Here is a 24,961-nt window from a genome sequence, read left to right as displayed (position 1 = left end):
TTCACATGGTCCTGAGGAACTTCAAAAGGTCCTAATAAACAAGTGGTTTTCTAAATCCTTCATTTACTGGGACTGGTGTCACAATACATACCAATAGGGCCTTTCTAATCTATTTTTCACTGCTGTACAGGTATTTTTTTTAAATAATTTTAAAAAGACACTCTGAATCAACTGTTCTATATTGCAGGTAAAGTTCTCCTGTGATGTGGGCCAACAAAGCTGCTAGCTGGAGCCGATGGTGATCGGTAAAATCTGAGTCACTGCAATCTGAAGTAGTACAGGGCACACTTCCCTGAAGAGGCCACTGGTCCATTGAGGCTTCAAGAAGGCCCTTAGCCAGCTGCTGCTCCTCCATTCAAACCACTCATGGCTAGTAAACGGAAGTCAACAACTCCTTGCATGGTTCGGGCCACAGATGTCGTGGAGCAGGACCCAGATTTGGAGATGGATGGGAATTTGGGCGACGGATCTCCGCATCAGTTGTCCGATGAGAGCTGGCCAGCAGATAATGGAATAAGTGATGGGGATCAGGTTTTAGAGAAAGCTGCCTTAGACAATCAACGGACCAGGAAGCTAGAAGGAGGCTATGAATGTAAATACTGCACCTTTGAATCACAAGACTTGAATGAGTTTACAGAACATGTTGATACTGTACATCCAAATGTTATCCTCAATCCATTTTATGTCTGTGCGGTTTGTAACTTTACAACAAAAAGGTATGACACCTTTTCCGATCATAATGGTAGACATCATCCAGGAGAAAACAACTTTAAGTTGAAGCTGATAAAGCGCAATAATCAGACTATCCTTGAGCAAACTATTGAAGATCCCACAAACGGTGGGAATGCAGATAAAGAGGAAATTCCTTCAACTGGAATCTCAATAAGTAAAACTCCAATCATGAAGATGATCAAAAACAAAGCAGACAGTAAAAGAATAAATGTATTGCCGCGAGTGAAAGATGAATATGCTACTACACATGAAAGCAAGACGGAAGTGAAAAGCAGTGACCACCTCCACAATGCCAGTGGTGGATTGGTTATTCCAGAAACTGTGATTAAGGATGGAGTGCCTCATGTGATGCCATCTATACAGTCACCACCAAACATCAATTTAATACCCAAAGTCATGATACCCATGCATGGCTCTAAATATAACTCTGCTATGGATGTTAACAAAAACCTAATAGGTTCTTTTAACAAATTCCCCTATCCTACACAGGCAGAACTCTCTTGGTTGACAGCTGTGTCAAAGCATCCAGAAGAACAAATCAAAATGTGGTTCTCAACACAGCGTCTTAAACACGGCATCAGTTGGGCTCCTGAGGAAGTGGAAGAGGCCAGAAAAATGATGTTTAACGGCACCATTCAGACGCCAACAATCACTGTTATGCCAGCACAGATGCCGTCGGCTACCAAAGTCACTACACAGCAGGTTATCCAGACAGGAGTGCCGTGCCAGTTAGTTGGTCAGACAGGTATTGTATTGACGCAAGTTGCAAACGGATCAGCGGTGTCTTGTTCGCCCATCACTCTGACTATAGCTGGCAGTGCAAGTCAAGCCCAGTCTCAGAAACGCAGCCTGGCGCCCTCGCAAGCAACTGCTGATTCAAAACGTGCCAACGTTGTCCAGGTGTGCCAGCTCACCTCGCAGGGGAATTCGGTTATGCTTTCTCCGGGGGGCGCGGATGTAAATACGAGCCGTAAGAAGACTAAGGAGCAAATGGCGGAACTGAAAGCCAGCTTTGCCGTCAGCCAGTTCCCCGATGATGAAGAAGTGTTCCGGCTGATGCAGGTCACTAAACTCACCAGGGCAGAAATTAAGAAGTGGTTCAGCGATAACCGTTACCGGACACAAAAGGGCCATTCCAGTCATGCTTCGACTGAAACCATGACCCCCCACGAGCCTCTTTTAGCAGGCCACCCCAGTCGGAAATCTGGATGGAACACTTTCTCTGATTTTGCACCACAGAAATTCAAAGAGAAAAGTACAGAACAGCTGAAGGTGCTAGAGGAGAGTTTCCAGTATAGCTCCTTTCCAACAGATGAGGAAAAGGAAAGACTAAGGACAGAGTCCAAGCTGACCAGGAGGGAGATTGATGCCTGGTTCTCTGAACGGAGAAAACTGAGAGACTCGCTAGAAGGAGGGATTCTAGAAGCAAGCAAACTGCACCTCAATCAGGATTTGAAACAAGAAAATATAAAATCAGAAGGACAAGAAATAGCTGACGTGAAAACCTCCCATTCAGGTCCAAATTATCCATCCAAGCCCGGAAGCCCTCCACCAAACACAGGAATGCAGCATGTTAAAACGACCAGTCCAATTGACAAGACTCATAAGAAAAGCCAGGAGCAGCTGCACATCCTGAAGAGTGCATTTGCACGCACGCAGTGGCCATCAGTAGAGCAGTATGACAGTTTAGCGGTGCAAAGCGGGCTGCCAAGAAACGACATAGTACGTTGGTTTGGCGACAACAGATATGCAATTAAAAATGGCAACTTAAAATGGCTTGACCAGTACCAAAGAGCAAATCCGGAAGGTCACAATGGCCAGAACAACCTCAATGGCAGTGGAGTAAGTGAACGAAGAGGGAGTAGCAGAGGGCATAAAACAGCTGGCGTTTGGAGTGGGATAGCGCACTCCACACACAGCCGTGCTGGCAAAACCGTCCTATTGCAGTATTACCTGCAGCACAGGCAGCTAAGGGAAGAGGACCTGGATGAGTTGGTTTCGAAGTCCAGCATGAGCTACGAACAGGTCAGGGACTGGTTTGCGGAAAAGCAAACGGAAGATGCCATGGACACATCGGAGAGCAATAGCAGAGACGACCAGTACAGCGACGAGGATGAGGATGAAGAGTGGGGTGAAGTAGAGGACATCAGTGAGAGAGATGAATATGTCGTCTCTGAATTCACAGGCAACTGGGCACGCACATCACAATGTGGCTCAACTGAGTTTAATGAACTGGATTCTGAAAGCATGTCTGCTGAAAATTCCAACATATAGCTAAGGTAAAGGACTTCATTATTTCATTTCCCATCCGCTGCCACATAAATGTATTTGGTTCCTTGGACAGGAGAGTGTGATGGGTTGACACTATACGTGTACTCTGACATCATGAATGACATTGGTTGATCATGCTTACCCATTTTGCCGGCATAGGAAAGGGTCCAGCCCAGTTTTCTCGGCATTTCCCCTAGATTTGGCAGAGTGAGGCCAGTGTGTGCATGTCAGTAAACACTGAAAATGGAGTTTTTGGGTAGAGGGGTATTCCTGTAATCAATACTCCAGCATTGTAGATAACAGACCTCCATAGAGAACTATTGAAATCAATATCTTGTATGTCTGTAGTTGTTTTTTTTTTAAACTCTTTAGACCTGCAGTGGCATTTATTGCCAAAATCAAAAACGCCGTAGAATCAAACAGCACAGAAGGAGGCCATTCGGCCCATCGTGCCTGTGCCAGCTCTTTGGTAGAGCGATCCAATTAGTCCCACACTCCTGCTCTTTCCCCACAGCCCTGTATTTTTTTCCCTTGAAGTATTCATCCAATTCTCTTTTGAAAGTTACTGTTGAATCTGCTTCCACCGCCCTTTCAGGCAGCGCATTCCAGGTCACAACAACTTGCTGTAAAAAAAAAAAAATGTTTCCTTATGTCACTTCTGATTCTTTTGCCAATCGCCTTAAATCTGTGCCCTCTGGCTACCGACCCTTCTGCCAGTGGAATTGCAATTTTTTTTTAGTTAGTTATATATCCCCACTATCATTAAAATTTGAAGAATATTCCTCATAATGAGTTCCCGAAGGAAACAGCAAACATGTTGTTTAAATAACAGCTAAAGGGAAGAAGTGGATTAGATTTGAATCCATCCCAGACTGATAGAATGAAAAACTCCTCACTTTGCAGGCTGAAATATGCCTCAATAAGATGCATTTTGTGAGTCACGTATTGACGCTGAACGGAACACGATCCTTCCTCCAATGCATGTCATCCCTTGTTTCAGCACACACACAAAAAATCACTTCATTTTTTTTTTAAGAAGTGTAATCCCACTCATGGATTGTGCTAACAATTTCTGTCATAGCTAAACAACAACAACAACAACAATTTGCATTTACATAGCACCTTTAACGTACGTTCCCAAGGTGCTTCACAGGAACGTTATCAGACAAAAATTTGACACCAAGCCACATAAGGAAAAGACCGAAAATTAAGTGCTTCCGTGAAATGAGTGGCCTGTTGGAGAACTGGCTATGGGTCCTCCAGCCTAGAATGATTCTCTTTTTTAAGAACAAAAACTCAGTTATTTTTCTGTTATCACAGAATCATTGTGACTCCTTCAGCATCGGCAAGCATTTTCTTTTGAGTGATGAGTTTGTTTCTGCCATGAACGTGGAGTTGGCTTGCATGACCACTCTCCATGTGTCGCCGTCAATGCCGCACTCCATGCACAGAGATTGCTCTGCAAGCAGATTGCTCTTCACTGTTTGAGTTTTCTCTTATTCTGTGCTAACTGGGTCAATATTGCTTCAAATTGACAAGTGCGTTGCCATATTTTGTGCCAGTGACTTCTGACCTGGGTGATGTCTTCCCAAGACTCCACGACAGTACTGTATGCCTTTAAGAACTATTTTGGTTCTTCTAACAGGAGCAGGAGTAGGCCATTCAGCCCTTCGAGCCTGCTCCACCATTCAGTAAGCTGCTCTTCTACCTCAGCTCCACTTTCCCGCCTTATCTCCATATCCCTTAATTCCCATAGTATCCAAAAATCTATCGATCTCAGCCATGAATATACTCGATGACTAAACATCCACAGCCCTTAGAATTAAGATTCACAACCCTTTGAGTGAAGAAATTCCTCCTCATCTCGGTCTTAAATGGCCGACCCCTTATTCTGAGACTATGCCCCCTAGTTCTAGACTCCCTAGCCAAGGGAAACAACCTCCCAGCATCTACCCTGTCAAGCCTTGTAAGAATTTTGTATGTTTCAATGAGATCACCTCTCATTCTTCTAAACTCTAGAGAATATAGGTCTAGTCTACTCAATACATTTTCCGTCTTTTAGCTTGCGATATGCCACTTTATTTGTATGTACTCATGTACATTCTGCAACAGTGTTCACATCATTGGCATTCAATTTGGGTAATTTGAGAATGACTGTTCATTTTATGTCGCGTGCCAAGTGTCAGCCATGGATCAGTGGGTAGCACTGTTGGCTCCGAGTCAGAAGGTTGTGGGTTCAAGTCCCACTCCAGAGACTTGAGCACAAAAGTCTAGGCTGACACTCCAGTGCAGTACTGAAGGAGTGCTGCACTGTCTGAGGTGCCATCTTTCAAATGAGACGTTAAACCGAGGCCCCGTCTGCTCTGTCAGGTGGACATAAAAGATCCCATGGCACTATTTCAAAGAAGAGCAGGCGAGTTCTGGACAATATTTATCCTTCAATCAACATCACTCAAAAAAACGGATTATTTGGTCATTATCACATGGCTGCCGGGTTTCCTACATTACAACAGTGACGACATTTCAAACGTATTTCATTGGCTGTAAAGCGTTTTGGGGGGCGTCCTGAGATCTTCAAAGGTGCGATATTTTGTACAGGTAGTTTCTCCCCTCCTTCACGTGTACTCCTTGGATTTCCACATTTCTTCCTTGGGTAGGACCTCACCGCAAATGTAAATGCCCTTCCTCAGTGAATTTTCAGGAAATGGTGAGGAGAGGAACCAAGAGCAGAAAATAACTCCAGCTGCAACTTCTCGCAGACACTTACCTCACCAGTATAAGTTGCGTTGCAGTAGTGGTTTCTCGGATGGAAGGAAGAAGGAGGAGGGATCTTTAAAAAATCAAACAAAGGCAGCAGGACAGGTAGATAAGGTGGTTAAAAAGGCATATGGGATACTTGCCTTCATTAGCCGAGGCATAGAATATAAGAGCAGGGAGGTTATGATGGAGCTGTACAAAACGCTAGTTAGGCCACAGCTGGAATACTGTGTGCAGTTCTGGTCGCCACACTATAGGAGGGATGTGATTGCTTTGGAGAGGGTGCAGAGGAGATTCACCAGGATGTTACCTGGGCTGGGGCGTTTCAGCTATGAAGAGAGACTGGATAGGCTGGGGTTGTTTTCCTTAGAGCAGAGGAGGTTGAGGGGGGACCTGATTGAGGTGTACAGATAGGGCAGATAGAAAAGAACTTTTCCCCTTAGTAGAGGGGTCAATAACTAGGGGGCATAGTTTCAAGGTAAGGGGCAGGAGGTTTAGCGGGGATTTGAGGAAACACTTTTTCACCCAGAGGGTGGTTGGAATCTGGAACTCACTGCCTGAAAGGGTGGTAGAGGCAGGAACCCTCACAACATTCAAGAAGCATTTAGATGAGCACTTGAAACGCCATAGCATACAAGGCTACGGACCAAGTGCTGGAAAATGGGATTAGAATAGACAGGGCTTGATGGCCGGTGCGGACACGATGGGCCGAAGGGCCTCTTTCTGTGCTGTATAACTCTGTGACTCTATAAGGCCTCAAAAGTGTTTCTTATTTGTTACAGTACAGCCCAGTGATGACCTTGGATCCATTTGTTGTACCTTTCAAGTCAGTGAATGGCAGCTTTTAAATGTTTTATTTTTTAATATTAATGTATCGTTAATATTCCAAAAAACATACAATATGAAACCAGTTTACCATTTGCTGTAAAAAAAAAAAAAAAAAAAATTGGCTAGATATTAATAGTGGAAAGGTGAACTCCTGTTGAACAAAAGAATGTTTCCTTTGAAGAGTGATGATTCTTGGAATGATTCTATTCTCGGGGAAACAATTACATAGAATGTACAGCACAGAAACAGGCCATTCGGCCCATCTGGTCTATAGAAACATAGAAGATAGGAGTAGGCCATTCGGCCCTTCGAGCCTGCTCCGCCATTCAATGAGATCATGGCTGATCATCCAAATTCAGTACCCTGTCCCTGCCTTCTCCCCATATCCCTTGATCCTTTTAGCCTTAAGAAATATATCCAACTCTTTTTTGAATATATTTAATGAACTGGCCTCCACCGCCCTCTGTGGCAGAGAATTCCACAGGTTCACCACTCTCTGGGTGAAGAAATTCCTCCTCATTTCAGTCCTAAATGGCTTACCCCTTATCCTTAGACGATGACCCCTGGTTCTGGACTCCCCGGCCATCATAAACATCCTTCCTGCATCTAGTCTGTCCAGGCCTGACAGAATTTTATAGGTTTCGATGAGATCCCCTCTCAATCTTCTAAACTCCAGTGAGTATAATCCCAATCGACACAATCTCTCCTCATACGTCATTCCTGCCATCCCAGGTATCAGCCTGGTGAATCTTCGTGGTGTTTATGCTCCACATAAGCCTCCTCCCACCCCTCTTCATTGAACCCTATCTTTCTATTCCTTTCTCCCTCGTGTACTTATCTAGCTTCCCCTTAAATGCATCTATGAGCTCCGTGCTTCTGGGGTTGGTGGTGGGGACATGGGGAATTAGCTACGGTTCCTGTTCATGAATGCTTACAGGTGGCCTTACCTGGAAGGTGCGTGTGTAAGGGCACCTGGTGAGGACAGGATTGTGCTTTGTTGTGATGCCCCTATCCCATGTGGTCCAACTGGCACTCGCTGTACAGGTTCAGAAATGGCCATTGGTGCGAGGCACTTGAAGGTTACTGTTACCTATGGAACCATACCTCCTGTAGAAGTAAGCATCTTCAAAAGAAGGAGGGAAAAAATGGGGCAAAGTGGCAAACAGAAGGGAAAACAAATCGTACTGTCCTACACATACCAATTGCCTACACTTATTGCCTGTTTCATTGATCCCTGCTGTATTCTTTTGTTCTTGGCATGTGGACAATGCAAATATTGTCCATCCCTAGTTGCCTGAGCTGGTAGTGCTGGGTCACCTTTTTGAACCACTGCAGTTCTTCTGGTGATGGTGCGCCCCTTAACACCTTGCCCCCATCACTTTTTTCCCATTGGCATTGAACTTTCCTTTATTATTTGGAAGACAAAATAGTTTATAGATTGAGGGTTTTTTTCCCCTGATTCTGTAAAGCACCTTGGGACATGTTTCTATGTTAAAGGAACTATACAAATGCAAATTGTTGTTGAAGTTTGATTGTTACTGTAGTTGGGAAGCAAACAGATCATCCCTTACCTGTTTCTCTCCTCTCCTTTCAACCCCCTCCCCAAAAAAATTGTTTCTTTTTACTCATCTTTTTAATTCCTACACACACCATTTCCCAACTTGACTTTGTCCATTTCCCCACGAATCTCTCAATACTGCCATTGAGCCAAAGACTAAGACGAGGACAAAAATAAACTCATCTTCCGATTAGGCACTTTACAGCCTTCCGGACTCAATATCGAGTTCAACAACTTCAGATTATAACCTCGGCCCCATTACATTTTTATATTTTTTATCCACACTTTTGGTTTGTGACTTTTCCCCTTTTTTCTCTCTCCCACATGGCAGCTGTCTCTCACTCTGCCAGCGCATTTCACACTTCATCTAGAGCCATTGTTTGTCTCTTTACCTGTCCTATTACCATCTCGTCTCACCTTGAATATCTCTTAATGTCTCTTCTTTCATCCCCTCCCCCATTTCCCAGCCCCCAAACTGCCTTTTGTTTCATTTCCTGCCTTTTTTCTCAGTTCTGACGAAGGGTTTCGACCCAAAACGTTGACCCTGTTTCTCTCTCCACGGATGTTGCCTGGCCTGCTGAGTTTTTCCAGCGTTTTCTGTTGTTATTACAAAAATAAACTTGACTTCTGACTGGCCTGCTCACCGACAAAATGCCTCTTCTCTGCTTGGCTCCAAACCTACGTGCCTGAGATGAGATCGGGGAACTGCATTTGTGGAAAATCGGGGATGAAAACTCCTTTGCAACAACCTGTGGCATAAGTGATTTGCAAATAACTTGGGGGGGAAAAAGTTTGTTGTTAACGATTTGTCTTTTTTTTTAAGCATGTAACATTTCTTTGTTTCCCCTTCGCAGGAAACCAAATGAGGAAAATACTGACGCACATTGCAACATCTGTCTAAAGAAAACTACCATTTCTATTCTCTGTGACGCAAAGAAAGTAATCGAGACTTCGGCTCTGACTCTGTATTGTGTGAAACAGCAAACATGGAGGCAGAATGAAAGACTGACTTCCTGTACAAGCTTCTTTCAGAGAGCGAGAGATTCAGTGATATCCATAGTGCCAAAGTTTTACTACTGCAATCGAAAGGGTCTTTGTAAATAATTTTTTCTGTTTTTGAACAGATTTGTACAATTTAGGGATTTTATTACATTTATAATTGGTGAGAGTTAACTTTGCAGATCAGGGTGTGCCCTTAGAGTCCCCATTGTTTTTAGATTTAGTAACCACTACCAGGCTCTCTTGTTTTGACATCTTTTACATTCACTACTTTACAAAAAAACAAAATCTGAACTCCTGACCAAGGAGGGCGGCGATACTGAATGACGAAAATCATGTTTGAATCCAGTAACATCTTTAGGTCTTTGATGTACAAAATGGCAGGAAAACATATTTAACAAGCACATTATTGTTAGCAGCTTGATATTGTAAGAGGCTACATTTATATTGTAACGCAAACTGCTCTAGCCAGTCTTCAATCAGCTAGAAGTGTGCAATATTGACTTATTCATGTCAGTATAACATAATTAAAGTTGTTTCCTCCTATCTTTTGCAAGATTACATATTCAAAAAATAAAGTGTTGTCCCCAGTTTGAATTTTTGTAATTATTTTAAAAAGCTTTTTATTAGCTGATAGACTGCAGTTCAGATTATAGCCCTGTTTCTGAGTCGAATTCCGCAGATGGGCTGAGGTGACTGGATAGCTGTAATGGTAGAGCATTGGACTCTACAGGTGCGAAATTCACATCTCAACCATGATTTCAAATTCCAATCCCATTACTCTCTGGGTTTTACCCATTCTCAAGCCAAGCCATAGTGACCTATGGGGTGATTTTAACCCTACTCGCTAAGCAGAAACCTGGTGGGTGAGCAGTTAAAATGGCCCTGGCTCTTACCTGTCCGAAAGCCGCCATGATCACAGCATCTGCAATTTTAACCTGTTCTCCTGAGCAGGCAGCAAGGACACACGCCCGGAGCCAACAGGGTCCTTCTTTACATGTGCATATTGCGGCCCGATGACATCATTGAGACCCGACTGTAATTTTAACTCGGGCCTGAGCGGGGAATCCACCTGGAGTTCAAGTCAGGCCAGAGGGGGGAAATCATCACAATTGACATCTATGCTTACCCTGCAGAAAGCATCTGCTTCAGCTGAAAGAGGCTGGATTTTTTTTTTGTTTTGTTGAGGGGACGGTGTTAAAATTGGAAATGCAGAAACACAAACAAATCGTGGTTCGTTATATAAAAAATTGGGCTGACGAGGGCAAAAAATGCAGATCATTGAAAAAAGGGATAATGCAGCTTTAAATTTATTATTACAAAAGCAAAATACTGCGGATACTGGAAATCTGAAATAAAAACAGAAAATGCTGGAAATACTCAGCAGGTCAGGCAGCATCTGTGGAGAGAGAAACAGAGTTAATGGCCCAGAAATTAGGTTCGGGGGCTTGCCGCGCGTGCAAGCCCCCGATGTGCACTCACCCGGCGCGCCGACATCTGAAGCTTGGGCCTGCTTGGAATTACTGTCACTGGCCCGGTTCAGATGTCAGCGCGCTGTGCTTATCTGATCCAGCGGCGTAGTTAGTGCGATGTGCCGGCTGGCATCAGGTGAGCACTGTGCAGCCAATCAGGGGAGGGGAAACTTCATTCATGAGTTTGATAGAACTGTCAAACTCATGAAAAGTACAGGCGCCCAAAAAACTAGTTTAACTTTAAATAAAATTTTAAAAAACATCCCAATAATTAAATAAACTATAAATAACTTTTAAAAAAACTATTGTAAACAATTAATCAAATTTTTGGAAAAAATAATTTTTTTTTAAATCGGCTCTAAAACTACACTTACCTTACTGTAAAGTCCTTAAAAACAATAAAGCTGTGGAAAAAATGTTATAATTTTAAGTAATAGACCACTTACCTTAAAGAATGAAGTCCTTACGTCTCTTTACATTCATAAAATGGAGACGAATGTCTCCATTCGTAAAAAGGAGAGGCCCTTACACACGCGCAAACCTGTGAGGGAAAAAAAGAAATTTCAGCGCGCGTGCGCAGACTCCTGCGCACACGCGTTCGTCCTCTGAACCCCTTGGTTCAGAGGACAGGAAATGCCGGTTTTCCGCGCATGTGCTGTGCATGCTGAAAACCGGCACTTCCATCGGGCCCACGCGTGAGCACCCTGTCCGTACTCACGTGTTGGGCCCGGAATTACTGGGCCAATGTTTCAGGTCGATGACCCTTCGTCAGACGAAAAGGTCATCGACTTGAAACGTTAACTCTGTTTCTCCACAGATGCTGCCTGACCTGCTGAGTATTTCCAGTATTTTCTGTTTTTATTTTAAATGTATTACGTTGCAGTCATATGTCACGTGAAATCAAGATATTCTGATCCATGGCATTGAGTCGAAGAGCTGGGCATATGCTTACACTTTCATTGTGGCTTAATAACAAACGGTGCTAGTGAGCCCAAATTGTAATTGTATTTAATATGATCTGTCAATGAATTTGCTGGATCAATATTTATTACGCATATGCACACTGTACTTTGTTCATTATTTTCTAATCTGCATGTGCTATGCTAACAACTCTGACTTGACTGAGTAAATGAAGGTGTCACCTTATCAGTTCCGTGTATGTCGTAGTATTGTGTAGTATCAAATGGAATTTTTAATGCTGCTCATTGACTATTTTGCATACATTTGTGCCCCGTTACATTGCGATTTTTCCAAGTGAACGTCCCTTTTATTTCTCCAAGTAGGCTATATTTAAATGGTGCAAAATCCGCTTTTTCTAACGTTTAATGCACTGAACCATCACAATAGTAAAAAGTTGCAAAACCAAACCACTGACCAGTTTAATAATCATCACTTTACTGTCTTCAGGAGTCTTAGAAATTATCATTGCAAATTTTGTTTTCTAGAATTACAGTACGTGAACTTTTCAAGACACTCTGCTGTGGTGAAACGCTGTTATTTTAAAACATCGTTTTGCTAGAAAAGGGAATTTATGCAAAAGATGTCTAGTGATTAACCACTGTACTGATTTACTGCATTATATTTGTGCAAAAAAAGGAAAGAAATCTGAAACTGTATCTAGATTGTATCCCCTATATAACCACTCAAGTTTAATTGAACAAGAACAAGTTTGGACTTGTATCAAATAATTGCATTTAACAAGGCAATTTCTAACCAGAAAAATGATTTACGAATTAAGTATAGGATGAAGTAGGTAGGTGGAGGGACAGAAATAATGTAACTTGATTAACCCCAATGATAGAAGGTAAGAAAATAATATGCTGTTTTGTTCAGTTCCTGAAATACAAATCTTACTTTGTAATCCTTCGATTTTACTTCTGTTTACTAAATTCAGCATTAACTGATGAAATAAACGCTTGTGCACACTTCTGCTAGTCACGCTGTAGTAGTTTAACCACTAGCTCAGGACTGGATGGAGTAGTGGCTTAGCACATCCCTATGTGAAACTCTTTGAGCAGTCGCAACCCAGCTCCTTTGTAGCTTTGTGTTCACAGCACAAAACCGCTCATAATTCAGCACAAATTGGCATTCGAATAACTTATTTTGAAGTAAGCACAAACAAAATGATTCTTGATGAGGGCACTGATTTGTTTATTCATTCAAGGGATGTGGGCGTCGCTGGCAAGACCAGCATTTATTGCCCATCCCTAACTGCCCTCGAGAAGGTGGTGGTGAGCCGCCGCCTTGAACCGCTGCAGTCTGTGTGGTGAAGGTGCTCCCACAGTGCTGTTAGGTAGGAAGTTCCAGGATTTTGACCCAACAGCGAAGGAACGGCTGATATACTTCCAAGTCAGGATGATGTGTGACTTGGAGGTGGTGGTGTTCCCGTGCGCCTGCTGCCCTTGTCCTTCTAGGTGGTAGAGGTCACGGGTTTGGGAGGTGTTGTCGAAGAAGCCTTGGCGAGTTGGTGCATAGAATATACAGCAGTGGTTAAACTTTCAGAACATACGTTGTATCTTCAGAGCCGTACATTGGTATCACTATAAAGGCTACTTAACTGCCTATCTAAAATTGGTTGGTTCACACCAAACCTTGCGAGAAAGCTTTTCAGGTGGCACTATATTTAAATGAATGATGTTATACTTCAGGCACATTGTTGGGGCATAGTACTAGGTGCTTTACTCTGTTGCTGGCTGTGCTATTCCTGATCTTGAGTACTTCATGCCGGCGCTGCATGTCCACAGTGGGGAGAGCAAAGTGTTCTAATTCCCAGCTTAATTAGCACAAAAAGTTAGCCAAAAAAAAATAGGATAACTAGTCCTTCATGACATTATAATGAAGTGTAACTGCAGTTTGTATACTTCAAAATAAGAGAAATGAGTTTGTTTCTAAATTATTGCTAGTTTTCAATAAACAATATACAGGGAAGACCTACGGGACATGAAATTTCTCACTTGAGTAAGATCTTGGTAGAAAATAATTTGGCATGAGTAAGCTGTAAATTCTACTGTTTCTCACTGTGCTTTTATATTCATCTCAATTCCTTTGCTTTAGTCGTGCCATATTGCTTTTCATATCTAACACCGCAGTGGCTTGTGCACAATGTTGTGCAAATGTACAAATTCCTCACGCTATTGCTGCCCACTGATACTCTGCACAAGTCTCCTTGCCCAATTTCACAGAATCCCCACAGTGCAGATAGAGGCCATTTCGGCCCATCGAGCCTGCACCGACACATATCCCACCCTATCCCCGTAACCCCACGTATTTAATCCCCTAACACTAAGGGTCAATTTATCATAGCCAAATCAACCTAACCCGCACATCTTTGGACTGTGGGAGGAAACCAGAGCACCCGGAGGAAACCCACACAGACACGGAGAATGTGCAAACTCCACACAGTCGCCCGAGGCCAGATTTGAACCCGGGTCCCTGGCGCTGTGAGGCAACAGTGCTAACCACTATGCCACCGTGCCCCCAAGGAATTTGATACCCAATAACCTTTGAGTTCATATTAAAATAATTAATTTTCAGAATTAATGTCATGATTGGTTGCCTACCTTTCTTAAATATTGTTACTGGAAATAAACTTTTTTTTAACATGTCCTACTCAATGTACCAGCTTGTGGGGAGAAAATAAATTGGCTGTTAAATTTGTTTCATTCATCATCTCTAAGCAAAATTGTTTGTGCATGCTTATAATTTATATTTCTGCACATTGCTTTTTTCTGTCATCTTCATTATCTTCAATAATTTACAAATAATTCTGAACTAAAAGTAAATTACAATTTAAAAAAATGTCAATCCTGTTCTGTTTCCTTCCAACATATTGTAAATCCGTTTGTTGATAATGTATTGATGGTTAAAGGTAATGGGTTTTTCACATCTACTTAAAAGATGTGCAACATTCTTTGCCTTGAAATTGAATTGCAGAATACTTCCTTTACTGATAATTGTGTATTTTTTCTTTTAGTGTAGTGAGAAACGGGCAACATTGTATACCACAAGTGAATCAACAGCGTAGCAGTGGATTTATTACCCTACTAGCTGGAGTACCCGGTGTTGCCGAGGGAACTGAAGAACCCTCTGCCATGTTTATAAAACTGTTTATAAAACTGTTGAGATTGAAGAACTCTTCCTAAGCACCCAGGAGGTGGTTCTTTAACTTCGTTTTTTGTTCATGGGGATCGCCAGTAGCCATATGCTCCAGGTTTTACAGTTTTGGGTATGTCCCACCTGGTCAACAGCTTGCCGTGCCTGAGTCTGGTCAGGAGTCTCTGAGGCTCTGGCTTGGGTATGTCTCGCCTGGTCAACAGCTTGCCGTGCCTGAGTCTGGTCAGGAGTCTCTGACTCCCCCCTCCCTCTTTCTCCCTCCCCCTCTCCCTCCCTCCCTCTCCCACCCCCTCACTCTTTCCCTCCCTCCCGCTCTCTCTCCCTCCCTCCCCCTCTCTCTGTCTCTCCCTCCTTCCCTCTCTCTCCCTCCCTCCCCCTGTCTCTCCCCCTCTCTCCCTCCCCTTGTCTCCTGCTCTCCCTCCCTCCCCTGCCTAACAATCTGTCTCTTCCAATTATGCCTTCAGTGTCCTTGCCCACTGTACTCTGTCCTTGCTGCCCATCCCTGCCCCGGGCGAGAGAAGTGCCAGATGAATGCAAGTTGCTGCCGAGGAGGAGGGTAGTATTGGCGTCGAGCAGGTTGACGGGCAGCTGCAGGGCAGAACGAAATAGATGGAGACCGGAATTGTTCACAGTAACTCCAAGTGTGGTTAGGAGAGAGAGAGAGAGGGAGGGGGGGAAGGAGAGAGAGAGGGGGAAGGAGAGAGACAGAGGGGGAAGGAGAGAGAGGGGGAAGGAAAGAGCGAGAGGAGGAAGGAGAGACGGGGAAGGAGAGGGGGGGAAGGAGAGAGGGGGGAAGGAGAGAGTTAGGGAAGGAGATAGAGAAGAGAGGAAGACACCCCGGGGAAGGGGTTGGACTCATAGCCCGGCCGCGGTGACCCGGAGCCCCCGTGCGCGGCCTAGCGCCTCAGGCCCGACCCGAGTCACCTCAGCTGAGCTCCGGCCCGCCGCTCCCCCGCTCGCTGTCTCTCGGGCCGCGCAGTTCTCTCTGTAGATACATAGGAGGGAGAGGGGGAAGGAGAGAGAGAGAGGGGGAAGGAGAGAGAGAGAAGGGGAAGGAGAGAGGGGGAAGGAGAAAGAGAGGGAAGGAGAGAGGGGGAAGGAGAGAGGGGGAAGGAGAGAGAGAGGGAAGGAGAGAGGGAAGGAGAGAGAGAGGGAAGGAGAGAGGGGAAGGAGAGGGTGGGAAGGAGAAGGGAAAGAGAGAGAAGGGAAGGAGAGAGAGAAGGGAAGGAGAGAGAGGGGAAGGAGAGGCGGGGAAGGAGAGAGAGGGGAAGGAGAGGCGGGGAAGGAGAAAGAGAGGGGAAGGAGAGGGGGGGAAGGAGAAAGAGGGGGAAGGAGAGAGAGGGAAGAGGAGAGAGAGGGAAGGAGAGAGTGAGGAAAGGAGATAGAGAAGAGAGGAAGACACCCCGGGGAAGGGGTTGGGCTCAGAGCCCGGCCTTGGTGACCTGGAGCCCCCGTGCGCGGCGTAGCGCCTCAGGCCCAGCCCGAGTGACCCCAGCTCAGCTCCCGCTCCGGCCCGCCGCTCCCCCGCTCGCTGTCTTTCGGGCTCTCGGGCCGTGCGGGTGTATCTGCCTCTGTGTGTGAATGCTCGCTGTCTCTCGGGCCGCGTGGTTGTCTCTGTCTATGTGTATCTGTTTTCCCGCTCCCGCACTCACGGCAGGCTGCAGGATTAGGCCCTGCCCACACACGCCATGAAACGCCCCCCGTGATGCACCGCGCTTCCCCCGTAGGATTGGTCAACCATCACGTCACTCAACGCTAATGAGCGGATTCCCCCGTAGGATTGGTCAACCATCATGTCACTCAACGCTAATGAACAGATTTTGTCCGTTTTTTGAACGTTTTTTGTATACTATCCGAGCAATATTTGTCTGACCAAAAAGTAAATATGCCTATGACACTCCCCTAAATCATAAGCTTTCTTTTGATATAACATATGTGTAGGTACGCTCTATAACTTTTGAGTTTACTGCGAACATACACACAGACAGACAGACTCATCCATTTATTTTATATATATATTGTGCACATCTTAATCATTTTTGCAGGTTACCCTTGTAATTACCGTTTCAAATGTGAATGAAATAATGTTGCCAGTTCGCTGATGTCAAATCATTTGAACCACTTCTGCCATCTTCGTTCTACACAGCAACTGGAATGTAATTTTGAGCAATTAACCGCAATTTATCAACTTTCTAATTTTGATGGTGAGAGAGGGTAGGGAGATTTGTTTTCCCTCTGTACCCCATTCTTTGATCTTAAACCAAAGTTATAAGTATTTTAGCTGATGAACATCAAATATACTTTTTTTTTCATTCCATCGCCAGTTTCTAAGTGATTTTCATCTGCTGTTGAGCCTTTGACCAAACGGGCAGGTAGTATTTTCCAGGTCGGTATTTGTACCCCACTTTGGCTGCTGTGAAGTGGGGAAACGTGAAAGGGGGTCATTTTCTTCCCCACTCACACTCCCCTCGGCCGCCACCCGCCCTTAAGGGGGAGGAGGATATCCTATCCATAGATGCTGAGAGGCTGTTTCCCCAGGCTGAAGAGTCTAGTACGACAGGTCACAGTCTCAGGAGAAGGGGTCGGCCATTTAGGACGGAGATGAGGAGAAATTTCTTCACTCAGAGGGTTGTTAATCTTTGGAATTCTCTACCCCAGAGGGCTGTGGAGGCTCAGTCATTGAGTATATTCAAGATAGACATCAATAGATTTTTGGGCACTAAGGGAATCGAGGGATATGGGGATAGTGCAGGAAAGTGGAGTTGAGGTAGAAGATCAGCCATGATCTTATTGAATGGCGGAGCAGGCTCGAGGGGTATGGCCTACTCCTATTTCTGCTCGAAATCTTCATATTGTAAAAGTTAAGAGTAGCCTTGCCAGAATCATACCTGCCTCCAAATTGGCCTTGCATTTACATGCATGGGTATGTGAATTGAAGATCTTTGTATTTTTTGTAAAAGTGTTTACTTCTTCTAAGAGAGATAATCTCAGAACCCAGGAGAAATAAATTCGAAGGTGGCCCTCTTGCTGTAGTAATAATGCTCTGAGAGAGAACATAAAGTCTTGGCTTTCAGGTAGTTTAGCTATGAGTGAGAGAGCTATAAACCTGTTCTTTCTGAGGTGGTGAAGCAGTTGGTGTATTTAATGAAACTTGAGGGAGCTTTACATCTTTTGCATCTCCTATATTTCTTGATTTTGGAATTTGGAGCCTGTGTGATTCCAGGTAATGGTGCAGTTTGAGTGGAATTTTATAGTTATGGGATCTAAATGCACAGCAAAAGATGAACATCAGTGTTCTAAAAGAGAAAGCAATATTTTTGACTTTATTCCCAAGTTATAATATGAAATGTAAATAAAATAAAAAATACATTAGCTTGTCTTATTCATCCTGCTTTCATGCTTCATTCCTATTTTGTAAACCGCTGATCCTATTCGTATGTTATAAAAATCGCATGAAAATGTTGTCATGTTCGCAAAAAGATTCGTCAAGAAGTACAGAAATCCATTTCATGGAAATGGGATCTTGTTATTCATTACAGCAGTTCTTTGGGATGATTCCTGTGATGACCTATGGAATTTCATGAAGTCATTACATCTTATTCTCTAACTCTTAAGTTTGGAGATGAAATTCTAAAATGTATATTACAGCTAAATAAATTTGTAATGTGAATGAATGAATGGGAAACTGCAATTGTATGCTCATTTAACTAGAATTCGAGGGTTCATCCCATCAGTAGGTTTGTACAACAGCACATGACACTTATGACCACCGGATATATTGGCTTCTTTGACTTGTTCATTGCGGGGCTGATACGCTTATCAATTAATCCATAAAAAGCGATGAATTAGGATAGTAATGAAAAGGTTTTTATTAACTAAAGAACAGAGCATGCCTCTCGTGGACGTCTGGTTCCAAGAAGGAAGTGGGTTGCCGAGCAGCCACCTTTATACCAGGTCATGTAGGCGGAGCCATGGGTGGAGCCAGCTGAGGCATGCATTGGTACACAGTGAGTAGCAAGAGGTAACAATGTGTAATAACGATAACAGTAGTGAACAACAGTGAACAACAATGAAAACGATAACAATGGTTTACCACAGGGGCGCAGGGAATCGTACTGCCAAATAATTGAAAACATTTTCATTCTTCATTCTGAATTCATGAAAACTTAATTGGAGAGGGAAGAAAACAAGTTTGGAAATTACTGAAAGCAGTTTTTGCAATAAAAATGTAAATCTTGTGGTTTCCACAACAGATATTTTAGTCTTTACAGATTTTATTTTTTCACTTTTTTCGGATTTTGCAAATAGCAAAGTAAATTCGAATTCTATCCATGAAACATACCCGAGAGCCATGTTATATTGTATTTGAATTAAAGTGATTCTTTGTTACTCAAAGTATTTAGTTAATTCTCAGACTGGTGTGATGTTGACATCTTGCCGAAAGCTGTGAATATTTCATATTGCCCTGATAGTGATGATGCTGGATAAGACCTTATAATAGTCAGTCTTTAAATGGTTATGGTTGACATGTGTGAAGAGGCTTATAGCCTTGGTAATTTTGGTTTTGTATGCATATTGTGTTTATTTTCTTTTATTACAGCACTTAATGTTTTAAGAGTTATTTATTCATAGCCATTAATCATTGCCTTGGATGTTTGTTGATCATTGCAAAACCTGGACTTTTAAGTAAAAGTTGTTATAACAGTACTAGCATATAATTTGCTCCAGAGCGCCATGGACATTTCACTGCTGTACACTTTATAGATTTCTTTATCTGCAGTCAGGTGCTAGTGGTCTAATAAAATAGTGTCCAAGGTCAATATACAGAATCCCGAATACCAGCCCGAATAAAAGCTATTACAGGGCTAAAACAAATTATTTCTTTTGAATCTTACTAACTCAATGGCTAGTGTCAAATTTACTGATTACAATTTCAAAAGGAACTATTGCAAAGGATTGACCCAGTAGCCAAAGCCCTATATTGGTTGTGCCCTGACCAGCACGGTGGCATAGTGGTTAGCACTGTTGCCTCACAGCACCAGAAACCCGGGTTCGAATCCGGCCTCGGGCGACTGTCTGTGTGGAGTTTGCACATTCTCCCCGTGTTTGCGTGGGTTTTCTCCGGGTGCTCTGGTTTCCTCCCACAGTCCAAAGATGTGCGGGTTAGGTTGATTGGCTATGATAAATTGACCCTTAGTGTTAGGGGGATTAAATACGTGGGGTTACAGGGATAGTGTGGGATATGTGTTGGTGTAGGGGTTACGGAGATCGGGTGGGATATGTGTCGGTGCAGGCTCAATGGGCCGAAATGGCCTCTATCTGCACTGTGGGGTTTCTGTGATTCTGTGAAAAGCCACTCAAAATAGTGTTGATATGGTTGAGAGAAGTCAACCATAAGTCATGCCCAATTCTATAATGGGTATAATAGACACACGACCTGAAAACAAAGACACAGACACGTAACTCTCTTATATAAATAACTGGTCAGCTTCAGTTCAATCTGCAAAAACAGGTTTTCATCAATTATAAGACTATTTTCAATTGTCCTATGAGGAGAGATTGGGGAAACTAGGCCTATATGCCCTAGAATTTAGAAGAATGAGAGCTGATTTCATTGAAACATTAAAAAATTCTTTAAGGGCTTGACAGGGTAGATGCTGGAAGGATGTTTCCCCTGGCTGAAGAGTCTAGAACTAGGGGTCATAGTCTCAAGGTAAGGGGTCGGCCAATAAGCACTGAGATGAGAAATCTCTTCACTCAAAGGGTTGTGAATCTTTGGAATTCTCTACCCCAGAGGGCTGTGGATGCTCAGTATATTCAAGACAGAGAGCGATAGATTTTTGGATATTAAAGGAATCCAGGGATATGGGGATAGTGCAGGAAGGTGGAGTTCAGGTAGAAGATCAGCCATGATCTTATTGAATGGCGGAGCAGGCTTGAAGGGCCGAATGGCCTACTCCTGCTACGCAGTGGATATGACTGGTTTGTAAATGCCCCATTTAAGCTAAAAGATTAATTGAAAATTTAGGAGACTATTTTGCTGAAAGAAAATCTTACCTGGAAAATGTAACACTCAATGATAGATTTTTATAAAGAAAATAAATGTTCCGTGATTATAAATAGACTTTAAGATAAGGCAAACAATTTTTGACTTTTTTTCTAATGTCATTTAGTTCTAGTGTGTATTGTGAGGCACAGTTGTAATATTTTTTCCCTCAAAAGTTTCTGTATTGGCAATATTTTATATCGTCTGCCAAAATAATGGTTCTCTGGCCATTTTGAAACTGAAACTATCATATCTCCACTGTTGTGCAGTTCAAAATGGCCAAATATGGTTATGTCACATTCCAAGCTTCACCATGAATGTCCAAACTCAATGTTGCTTCAATTGAACATTTCTAAGACAATTAAAACATGTAAATATTTTTTTTAGAAGTGTGTTGTTTGATTTTGTGAAACACTTTGTTAAATATGTTAATTCTTTGTTGTCAGCTCTTCCCCCCACCCCCCCAAAAGCCTCCAAATCTGTGTTCTGAACATGTAAAGTCATGCACGTACATTATAGCACCTCAGGGTGTTCTTGTGCTGTCACACTTGTCCCGTACTGTTCCACTTGATGTCACATTCAATTCTGCTTCACCCATCGTCTGTAGCAGGATGCTTCGGTAGATTGTACCCTGGTTAAGGTGCCAGTACAGTTTTTCCTCTTTATTAGCAACTGTTAAATTTAAAAGTCTATAAAGTATTTTTTTCATGCAACACAAGCTGTGCAAAGTGAATGATTTGGTGCTGTGAGTCTTGACTGCCCCAGTTGGAAGAGGATGCTACGTGTTTGGTGAAAAGCCACTCTCGATCTTGCGGGCCTGACCAGATTTAAAAGAAAAAACACGCATTTATATAGCGCCTTTCACAACCTCAGGATGCCCCAAAGTGCTTTACAGCCAATGAAGTAGTTTTTGAAGTGTAGTCACTGTTGTAATGCAGGAAATACAACAGCCAATTTTCACACAGCAAGCTCCCACAAACAGCAATGTGATAATGACCAGATAATCTGTTTTTTAGTGATGTTGATTGAGGGATAAATATTGGCCAGGGACACCGGGGAGAACTCCCCTGCTCTTCAAATAGTGTCATGGGATCTTTTACATCCAACTGAAAGAGCAGACGGGGCCTCGGTTTAACATCTCATCCGAAAGACGACACAACCGACAGTGCAGCACTCCCTCAGCACTCTTCTTCTTAGGCAGTCCCTCGGGACCGAGGATGACTTGCTTCCACATTAAAAATTAGTTCTCAGGTGACCGATGAGTCCAATGCAGGACCGACAGTCTCTGTCACAGGTGGGGCAGACGGTGGTTGAAGGGGTAGGTGGGCGGGGTGCTTGGGTTGACATGCGCTCCTTGCGCTGCCTGCGCTTGGCTTCCGCTTGCTCCCGGTGAAGAGACGCGAGGTGTTCGGCGCCTTCCCGGATGCTTCTCCTCCACTTTGTGTGGTCTTGGGCCAGGGATTCCCAGGTGTCGGTGGGGATGTTACACTTTTTTAAGGAGGCTTTGAGGGTGTCCTTGAAGCGTTTCCTCTGCCCACCTGGGGCTCTCTTGCCGTGCCGGAACTCCGAGTAGAGTGTTTGTTTTGGGAGTCTCGTATCGGGCATGCGGACGATGTGACCCATCCATCGGAGCTGTTCGAGCGTGGTCAAAGTTTCGATGCTAGGGATGTTGGCCTGAGCGAGTACACTGACGTTGGTGTGCCGATCCTGCCAATGGATTTTCAGGATCCCTCTGCACTGCACTGGGAGTGTCAGCCTGGATTTTTGTGCTCAAGTCCCTGGGGAGGTTGCTACATGTTTGGTGAAAGCTGCTGTCGATCTCACAGGCTAAGACAGGCCCGCCCAGCTTTAAGTTAGATTCAACTGGCTAAGCATATAGGTTGCATTCCAATACTACATTGAAGGGCTCAATGTCGGTGGGGATTCTCCCGATCATTCAGTGCACCTTCAACAGAAGATCTACAGAAACCCCCGAGATACAGTAGGCCAAATGTTCTTGGAAAAATAACAGCGTTATTAATGTGCAAATCAGCCAGCAAGTTCAGTGGATGAAGAGACACACCATGAGTTGCGCATCTCCAGAACTTGCTGGTCGCTTTATGCCGCTCCACCGTATGCTTCACACAAACTTCGCCCTTGGCCTCCCCGTTATTTTTAAGAACTTGCTGGATTTGCACATTAATTGACCATTAAACTCGCCGCAGAAAGTTAGGGCTCCTAATTAATAGCTTAAGTACCCTTTTAACAACCTGATAATTGTTAATGCAATGCCAGTCAACCACTCCAGCCCAGAAAGGGGTTGAATCTCATTCCTGCAGGTAGTAAATTCTTCTTAGATTTAAAAAAAAAATTAAATTCCAATTTTTCTTACTTTTCCTGTCTCTTTTTTCTCTCTTAATCCAATCTTTCTTTCCCTCTCTATTTCTCTTTCTGCACCTGTTTTGACTCTAATTCACTCTATGTCCTTCTCCGTAACTCTGCTGTTTCTCAATCCTTAACTCTCATTGGTTAAGGAGATAGACTGTTGGTCACATCGTTCACCGAGGTCCCAGATGCCCCATTGCCCTCTCCGCGCCATTATCAGCTCGCACTTCCAGCAAATCACGGTGCAAATTGTATTCAAGCTGAAGGGTGCAGGAAAGAGTCTGAGTAACAGGGCTCACTGCGAGATGCCCCACTCCGGTAATAATCACCCTAATGTAAATGCTGTTTACGCCATTTCTTTGGGGTTTCCGCGGATTTTCAGCTAAACTTGGAACAGGAGATTGGGAGAACCCCTGTGAAAATTCAACCCCTGAACTTTTAGAGCTGGTGGAAGCTAATTGCCTTTAATGGGAGGAAGAGTTTCTGCTTGGGAAGACTGAATTTCCTTTTAATTTATTTTCCCCATCACCTCCCCTGATCCACGGTCACAACACCTTGTCCAAGTTACCATTCTTGGTGTGAGCCCAGACAATGAGTACACGCAGGCTATTGAGCTTTGGAAGCACCACAGTTGACCCCACTGCTGGCAAAGAATGAGACTCTACACTGGTAATAGTTAATTTTCAGTGCCAGAGAGGTTCAATGGCAATAATTAGCAGCACATTGTTTAAAGAATCTCGGACAGCTAATCCAGGCTTAATTAAAAATGGCCCCAAGACAGGCTCCTTGCGTCACGTTTCCGCATTTAACCGCGCATCTGCCTCTTGCCTGATGTGGCTGTAGCATTTGTGCATAAATAATGGAGAGTGCCATTAGCCTCGTCGTTATTTTGACGGAAAATTATGGCCCATTATCTAACTCTATACACGCTTTTATGAATTGGGCGGCTAAGTTAAGACCCAAAAGACGCAATTATAATTCTTTTAAGTCCTTTCATTTCAAGAAGACTAAATGTTGGGATAAGGTGTGTTGAAATCTGAGACAGTCACGGAGAGGAGTTCTCGAGCTCTTTCCATGAATCCCTCTCGTCATGTTTCCGATTGGCTGCAAAATTGCTAGCAGAAACAAATTCCCCATCATCCAGTGCCTCGAGCCCTATAAAATCGCCAAAAGATTTTGTCAAATTCAATGCAAATTCATGTGAACTATATTTTTGTATTACGCAAACCGGCTCTGGTGTCCTATGAAAGCTTCGATGCCTCTGTGGTAATTTGATTCAATCCTGGCCATCTCAGTACAAGCAAAAGCAAAATACTGCAGATGCTGGAAAACTGAAATAAAAACAGAAAATGCTGGAAATACTCAGCGGGTCAGGCAGCATCTGTGGAGAGAGAAACAGAGTTAACGTTTCAGGTCGATGACCCTTCGTCAGAACTGGAAAAAGTTGGAGATGGAACAGGTTTTTAAGCAAGTGCAGGGGCAGGGAGAGGGGGAGGGGAGGAACAAAAGGGAAGGTCTGTGATAGGCTGGAAGGTGGGAGAGATTAAGAGACAAAAGGGATGATGGTGCAAGGCAAAAGGAGATGGTAATGGGACAAGTTAAGAAACAAAAGATGACTCGAGATGAAGTGTAAATGGCACTGGCAGAACAGGGAGGAGGTCCAGCATCTCGTGAAGTGGTGCGCTGACAACAACCTGGCCCTTAACACCAAGAAAACAAAGGAAATAATCGTGGACTTCAGGAAGTCCAAAGGCGGAAGTCACACCCCCATCCACATCAATGGGGCGGAGGTGGAAAGGGTGGCCAGCTTTAAGTTCCTCG

The 24,961-nt window shown here is 43.7% G+C and overlaps 1 protein-coding gene across 1 annotated transcript in view; it reads left to right on the top strand.

Moving 5' to 3' along the window:
- Positions 1 to 9,742, top strand: part of zhx2a (zinc fingers and homeoboxes 2a) — a 114,925-nt gene extending 105,183 nt beyond the window's left edge. Inside the window, exons 3-4 of the mRNA XM_085993683.1 lie at positions 188 to 3,011; positions 9,001 to 9,742. Coding sequence (XP_085849809.1) covers positions 367 to 3,006 — 2,640 coding nt within the window. The 5' untranslated portion in view covers positions 188 to 366 and the 3' untranslated portion in view covers positions 3,007 to 3,011; positions 9,001 to 9,742. The remainder of the gene's footprint in view (positions 1 to 187; positions 3,012 to 9,000) is intronic.
- Positions 9,743 to 24,961: the final 15,219 nt, after the last annotated feature.

Source organism: Somniosus microcephalus, chromosome 7, assembly GCF_052327205.1.
Source record: "Somniosus microcephalus isolate GS21.2 chromosome 7, FLI_Smic_1.0, whole genome shotgun sequence".
NCBI lineage: Eukaryota > Metazoa > Chordata > Chondrichthyes > Squaliformes > Somniosidae > Somniosus > Somniosus microcephalus.
Note: the sequence above shows the minus strand (reverse complement) of the source record. Positions and strands in the feature narration are given on the sequence as shown.